General features: G+C 29.7%; 1 protein-coding gene across 1 annotated transcript in view; it reads left to right on the top strand.

Annotated features, from left to right (window-relative positions):
* Positions 1 to 7,974, top strand: part of LOC107436949 (WSCD family member AAEL009094) — a 32,654-nt gene extending 24,680 nt beyond the window's left edge. Inside the window, exon 2 of the mRNA XM_071176924.1 lies at positions 3,024 to 7,974. Coding sequence (XP_071033025.1) covers positions 3,024 to 3,457 — 434 coding nt within the window. The 3' untranslated portion in view covers positions 3,458 to 7,974. The remainder of the gene's footprint in view (positions 1 to 3,023) is intronic.

Here is a 7,974-nt window from a genome sequence, read left to right as displayed (position 1 = left end):
ATGTTAACAAAATGACGTAGAAAGCGCAACTAGATCAAAATTATACAAGCACAACTAGATCAAATTATAATACCTGAGTGCTTGACGTAACAGATATAGAAATAGAATTTGATACCATAAAAAATTATATAGAAATAGAAATTGATACCATAAAAAATTTATTCGTTTTCGTGTTCTTTTCATGTATTTAGCATTTTAGTTTTTTTTTTCTTAAGCGTTGAAGCTATATAATTTCAAACATCCTCAAGAGCTATAACACATCTTGCAGCAGAACTGGATATGAAGACAAAATTGCAGGACAGGAACACTTTAATTGTCCACTAATCTTCAGATTTCCTGCTATGTTTTAAAAAACTTTATTTGTGAAAACCTTCAGCGTGGCGGACAGCTGGCCGCCTTAGGCGGCTAGTATGAAATAAAAATTTATATGAATTTCATTAAAAAATTTTGATTACATTTCTTAATTTTCCCTGGCTTGAATTTATATTTTTCAAATAACTCCAAAATCACAACATTTCCCCAGATACTTTTACAATATGAGCTCTTATGACTATACAAATCCTTGTAAAACCATTTTTTTTCTTCATAATTATCTATCAATATTTGATTGCAAGTATTCCCTGCTTGATTTTGATTGTAAAGATTAACGTACCTATCAAGAGTGCATGAGCCTAATTATATTACGTAATCAAGATAGTAGAATTATATCGAATTTTAAACTAATTAGTTCACAAAAGCAGAAGGGAAGGAAATTGAGAAGTAAAAGGTGAAAAGAACATTGAAGTGTCAAGGGGTATTTAACAGAAAAACTTTAAAATTAGCAACAACAAAAAAACATTATTTGCATTTTTCAAACCTTGATCTTATTACTTAAGATAGCTTTTATCTTTGATGATTTTTTTTCCGGCTAGCACTCTGTTAAATATGATGAAGTTTATGAGAGATCTAAGTTTCTCTCAGCTAATAAAGAGAAATAAAACATTATTTCCCGGAAAGATTTATTGCAAAAGATACAGTAATATTTCCGCCACTTTTCCACATAAGAACCACGGGATTATAATATTGTTCATAGAGATGTCTAAGTTGCCGTCATTTCACTTCCTTGTCCACTAAAAATCCATCAATGATCAATCAGTTACAGATGGGCCAATAGGAATACGTTTCGATTAAAATGGAAATACGAATCGTCCAATAAGAACAGTACAAACAACTAGTTGCCATTCACAACCACAAAATTATGACAATTGATTTATTACACTCAATGATGTAGTTCAATCTCTGGCTTCGACAGCTTTATAATGTGGAGCAAGTCTTTGTAGTTGAATGCCATAGGAATCGAGTTTGCCACTGGGAATGAAACAGTCGTGCTAGAGCTGCCTGTTGTGGAAAGGTTTTGTCAGATAGATCACGAACAAGAACAGAACTCAATGAAAGCTTCAGAAATTTCCTCACTGAAGATACAGAAGTTTTACTGGTGTTCGACATCCACCCTAAAGAGGTGTTTGACATTCACCCTATTCTCCCGATCTAGCTCCCAATGATCTGGTTCCATCCCCAAGAGGCAAGCTCCTGTGATACTCAACTAGAAAAATTTATCTCACAGTTTGACAAGTGTTACAGTTACGCTAGCTCCTGTGTTGAGAAACAAATGAAATACTACTGTATCTTTTGCAATAAATCTTTGCAGGTAACTATGTTTTGTTTCTTATTTTTCTTTGAAGCAGGGGAAAATTACTTTCCAGATAACCTTGGCAAAGAGTCATGGGCATTTTGGTAATTATTTTTATTAAAATGATGTTTCGAAATTTATTTCAACCTTTCATAAACTGAAGTTTTCTTGTTTAGAAAGGTTTGTTTTAAGAATGTTTTTTCTTAAAAATCTGAATCTAAATTTTAAATAAAGAAAAAAGTTGGGGATGTTTTTTATTAAGTCTCTAAAAAATCAAGATTTTCTGTATTGTCAACTGTGGCTATCAAAAATAGCCCCTAATATCTTGACAAATCTGTAAGAAATTATGCATCATTTTTCCAAATTTATGTTCGCCGCGAAAATCAGGAGTGATTTATCAACGAAACTTTTTAAATTTTTAATCAGCTCATAGACTTAAGTTTTTAAATTTTTCGAGTAAAAATTTAAGATATTATTCCTAAATCCGGACAATATTTTCTAGTTTTTAAAATTTGTTCTTTGGTGACCTGATAATGAAACAATAAAAAAAAACTGTTTCCTCTATTGTTTGGTTAAAAAAAAATTTTAGATTATCAAAAATCATGTTTTAAAAACATTTGGCCAACCTTTTTATTAGTTTTGAGTTTAATATTCAAAAATCATTTGTTAAAATTCATTTGCTAAAATTCATTTGTTCAAAATAATTTGTTAAAAATAATTTGTAAGAAGACTTTTGTTAAAACTCATTCTGATCTCCTCCTTTCTAATTCTTTAAACACTCATTTTTCTTCCAAACTCTTCAAAGTTTTTATGTATTTTGATTAAAACTTTAAGAAATTATGTTTATTTTTCCATTTTTTAAAAAAAATTGATCTTTGTACTCTGATTAGTTTTTAAGCGAAACAAAAGAAACTGAAACTGCTTTCTTTTTTGTTTGGTTGAAAATTTTTCGAGGTATCAAAAATCATGCTTTAAACAATTTTGGCAAAATTTCACCTGTCGTATACCAAGCTCTTTATTGGTTTTCAACTTAATGTCTAATTTTAAAAAAAAGCTTTAAAGCATTATTCCAAAGAATAAAAGAAAAAGTTTAAAAAAAAAAAATTTACAGCTAGTATCCGAATAAATTCTTAAAGGAAACAATAGAAGAAACTGTTTTTTCTAATTGCTCGGTTAAGTAATTATCAGGGTATCAAACATTATGCCTTAAAAACTTTTCTTGAGACTGCCCCTTACCTACGGCAAGCTTTTTACTGCTTTTGAACTTAATATCTATTTTTCACTAATGTCTAAAAGAACTTTGTATTTAGAACTAACGGTTTTTTTGAACTGTTGCTTAAAAACTTTTTTTCAGCATGGGTGAACTTTGTTCAAACTCATTCGCGGCTTTGGATGGAGAGTGTTTTAGATTGGCTTCAATTCCAAGGTCCTCTTATGGTACTGAGATACGAAACCATCATCGATGAGCTACCGAGCCAACTCATTCACTTGCTGAAGTTCTTGGACACGAATGTCTCTTGGAATGCCTTCCAGTGTGTGCTCCGTAACCGTGACGGCATCTTCCGCAGGGCCAGGAAACAACTAAACTTTGATCTCTTTGACGACTCTCTGAAGAAGATAGTTGAGGGTTACAAGAAAATAGTAGAAATGGCGCTTTATTACCACGAACAGGGTATCAAGTTCGATATTAGTAATACAACACTTTCTCAAGATGCTGATGATGGTTTGTCCAATGTATCAGTACTTCCAGTTACTTACGTTGATAAGGATCAAAATATTATTTCTTGATACAGAGCTCTCATCTCTTACTTTAGTCGTTTATTTATTTTCTGAATACATGTGATTTTTGTGAATGATCTCAATCATTGTGCTGATATGTTTGTGTACGTTGAACAGTAGATGATAGAAGATGTATAGAACAAAGCGTTTCTGGAAGAATCTTTTGTTTTTCTGAGAAGCGAAATTCATCTAATTTACGAGAACGGATAATTAGAATGAATTAAGCTGTTTATGGTAATATAGCTATAAACAGAAATGTTCTCTAAGAATATCTGTGTTATTCTGATTTGTTGTATAAAATAGGGTAATCTCTAATCATAATCCATTGGAATGTATTTAAGGCTGCTGTGTTGTCTTTTAAGAAAACTCTGCATTCATATTTTCCATAATATGTTACATTTAGCTATAAAAGTTTGAGCAACTTACAAGTTTCAGTTGTTGAATGAGTTGCAGTCTTTATAAAAATGTCCTAATGTTGGCGAAATAACATAGTTTTTTTCGTTTATCGTAAGTTAAGAAACTAACAAAATTTATGATCAGCATTGGGTTATCTAAGTCGGTTAATATTTTATGCGAAAACAACATTCATGACATGAAAAAAAATTGCCGAAAAACGCAGTACATATTACCTGACAAAGTTCACTGTTAGAAGAGTTTAGAACCATAATAGTGTCAAAATTAGCTGAATATGGTACGAAATTGAACAATACTAACGTACTTTCTTAACTTGATTAACGATAAAATGGTTTAATTTAGTGCCCTATTGAGATTCCACAAAATTTGTGCCGAATTGTGGTACAAGGTACTAATATTATGGTTCAAAATAAAATAGATTTTTTTGAAAATATATGGTAAAAAGAAATGCTTCTTAAAATTAGCAAGATAATAACTTTTACACGGAAATGTCATTTTTTTACTGAATATTATCAAATTTTAGTAATATAATAAAGAAACTAAATGTGTTTTAAATGTTTAATATATTTCTGTTTTATTTTTAATATTCTGTTTGTTTTTAATGCACCTGTTGGTTTTAATATTCTTGTTTCTTTTCTCTTAACGTTCTTGATTTTTCATTCCATTATCTGTCGTAAGAATTGTGTCAGCTCTTTAAAAAGTCAATTTAAACAACTTTCAAGCCTGATTTATTTGGATAAGCATGAAAATTTGCATATTTAGCCCTTTTGAGCATGTAACTCTTAATATTGTCTTATTGGGTTCAGAAATTCGACATCTATTACTTCTCCCGCAATATCCTGTTTCAACCAGATAATGATTGGAATTAGAGACAAAACTTCCCATAAAATAAAACTCTTCAATTAGCGTACCATGCTTATAAATGATAATGAAATAAAAGGTCATACTTTAAAAATAAAATTAGACAAATAACTAAGTGACAATGAAATATTGGAAAACGCAATTTCTCACCAATAGCATCCCAAGATTATTCAGAAATCTTCTCATCCCAATTTCACCCCTGACCCCATTTTCGAAATCGTTTTCTCATTTTCAGTTTTAAACTTTTGTTTGCGAAAAAAGAAAATAAGGATATCAAATGACTTTTTAGGTTGCATATTATTCAACATTAATTGCTTATAAGTTGTGTAAAAATCCGGCTCTTAATATCACCTCCGGTTGTAGATTATTCAGAATTCTTCTTATCCTAATTTCACCTTGCCCCATTTTCGGAATAGTTTCCTCATTTTCAATTTTTAATTTTCGTTTTTTGAAGAAAAAAAAGAAATAAATAAAGGCATATATCAACCTACTTTTTAGGTCACAAATTATTCAACTATTGCTCATAAGTTGTGGAAAATTCCGATTGTTAGTAACCTTATAAAAAATATGAATGCGGAGATTCTCTTCACTTTAAAAGGACGCTATTTCGCAGGGGGAAAAAACCCTATATAACAAATTCTGTTTAACGTATACATTAACAATTTAAAATTTAGGAAAATTTAACCTTGTAAAAAATATGAATAAACCTTAAAATAAACCATAAAGTTACAAATTCTGAGAAAATTTTTTCAAAATATTAAAATGTGGACAAATTACTGCAAGATTACTTTCTCACTGCGTAATCCTGACATAACAAGTTACATTTTTTCAGCTTTTGATACATCATGGTTTGCTCTAAGTTCACCTAAGGCTCCTCTAAATTAGAGACTCTAGGTTCACCGAAGTTCACTTTTCGAGAAAAGGGAGTTCATACAAACCTTAAAGTAAACCTTGAAGTTTAAAATTCTGAAAAAAGGCTTTCAAAATATTCGAATACAAATTTTAGCCATTGCAGGATCACTTTCTCACTGCGTAATCCCGCCATGATTTGTTTGTATTTTTAATACAGTCTAACTTCTATTTAACGAACTTCCCTTTTACGAATTTCTCTATTTTGCGAATTTTTTCAAGGAACTTATGACATTTTGGAAATTTCTTCGTAAAATAGCTTCCAAAAAGCGAAGTGAATTTTCTATTTAACAAACTTTTCTTTGAAATCCACTTTTCCTATTTCCCAAAAATATTTCAGAACATTTTAAACTTGTTAACGCATTCTATGGGTGAAATGCCCTTGAATTGATTTTTGAAGCCACTTAACTTTTAGAGAAAGCAGTAAAATCCCTTTCCCCTTTTGTTTGCATTTCAAACTAAATACTTTAACAAAATTAACGGATTTTATCAGCAGCAATTAAACTTAAGAACGCATGTGGTAATGTATGTTTAATATTACTTTTATAATAAATGCAAATATAATGTTATACTTAAATTTAGCTTCTTTCAGTTGAAAATGTATGTAATATTCTTGCATTCCATGCAGATTTCTTTTATGGTTAAAATTTGTAAAATAGATACTATTTTGAAAGATAAAGGTATATTAATTGGCAATTATTATGTCTAGTGTTTATGAATTTAAAACCTGTTTTGTGTCGTTTAAGTATTTCAAAAGGTGATTTTCTATTTAACGAATTTTCTATCTAACGAACTTATTATCGGGATTTAGCGACTTCGTTAAATAGAGGTCCGACTGTATTTTAAAGACGTTTCTTCAGCTTTTGAAGTGTCATGGTTAACTCTAGGCTTACATAAGCTCACTTTTCTCTGAACTTTTAATTTTAAATTACTAATGTATACCTAAAACATGGTTTGCCAGGAATGGTTTTTCCTGAGATAGTGTTTTCTTGAAACTCTGAAGCAGCAGCCTGACTCGATCAGAATCTCAAGCGCCATTTTGGTAGTCCAGTTCGATACCAGATTGTCTAGTCAAATAAATTTTTGAATATAGTTGTATCAATGTCGCATGTATTTTTGATATTTTGAAACACTTCTAATTATTAATGTGTTATTTCGATAAAATGTATCACATTACTGCAGCTTCTGTCACCTACGAATAAAACGTCATTTCCAGATACTGTACCAAAGGCTTACTATTCTACTGTACCAAAGGCTGTATATATATATAATCAAAACTGTGACATTGCGTACATAGAGGTAGCCTACTGTGTTTATCCGTCTACTTCATAGTTACCAATAGGATATTTATACGGTTAAAGTAACCGCAAATATATTTATGTTGAAGTAATTTTAACTTTGTGAACTACGTCTTAGGAGCCGGTTAAAAATTTTTTAGGTAATCACTTACCATTTGCTTATTTTTGATTACAAGACGTAAACAATGCTTATGCAAAACATCTAAATCCTTTTTTTTCAATTTTGTTTATTTAATTGCGAAAAATTATCACTTAGAACATTAAAAAAATTACGCTTAGAAAATTTTCAAATTTGAAATAAAAGTTAAATTTAGGGAAAAAAAAGTTAGGAAAAATATTTTGTTAAGAGGTTTCTAAATCAAAAAGTATTAAATTTTACTTTCTGAAAAGATACTTTTTTGTTTAATTTAATTTAACATTATTGAAGTTTGATAATTACTGTACAACTTAAGGCAAAGGGAAAAAAAGAGGTGAGGGTTGTTGCGGCGATTTTCTAACGTCAGCATTTGCTTTTTGCTTCTTTTGCCAAAAATATACTAACGTAATATTTAAACGACCCTTTTCTAATACGAACGGTGCTTTAAAATAACATTTTCTTCGTAGATATTAAACACTTGCTTATAACAATTTATAAGTACCTATTCTTCAAATGACGTTTTATTTGTAGGTACTGCACTTTCACGAATTTTTTCATTCGTCATAAGTGTTGCTATGAATGGCATTTTATAATTTGTAATGTACTTTCAACTGACGTTCCAGTCATGTAAACCAAACCAGAAAAAGACGTTTTATCATTTGTAACCATATATGTATTACCTAGATATTATGTAATGTCCTACTATTCTTACTTACTATATCTGCAAATAACGTTTTGTTCATTTTATAATAACACTGAAAATTACATTTACCAAAGTCTTTTTGAAGTAAACGTTACTAATATTATGAAAATAGTACTTGTAAAATTTTCTTTGATTGTTATTACATGAATTTTATTATAAATAGAAACACTATATATTGAATAATAAATTTCATTTTTTACTTTGA

The sequence above is a fragment of the Parasteatoda tepidariorum genome, chromosome 2, assembly GCF_043381705.1.
Source record: "Parasteatoda tepidariorum isolate YZ-2023 chromosome 2, CAS_Ptep_4.0, whole genome shotgun sequence".
NCBI classification, from domain to species: domain Eukaryota; kingdom Metazoa; phylum Arthropoda; class Arachnida; order Araneae; family Theridiidae; genus Parasteatoda; species Parasteatoda tepidariorum.
The sequence above is the reverse complement of the archived record's forward strand: the minus strand, read 5'-3'. Positions and strand labels throughout refer to the sequence as shown.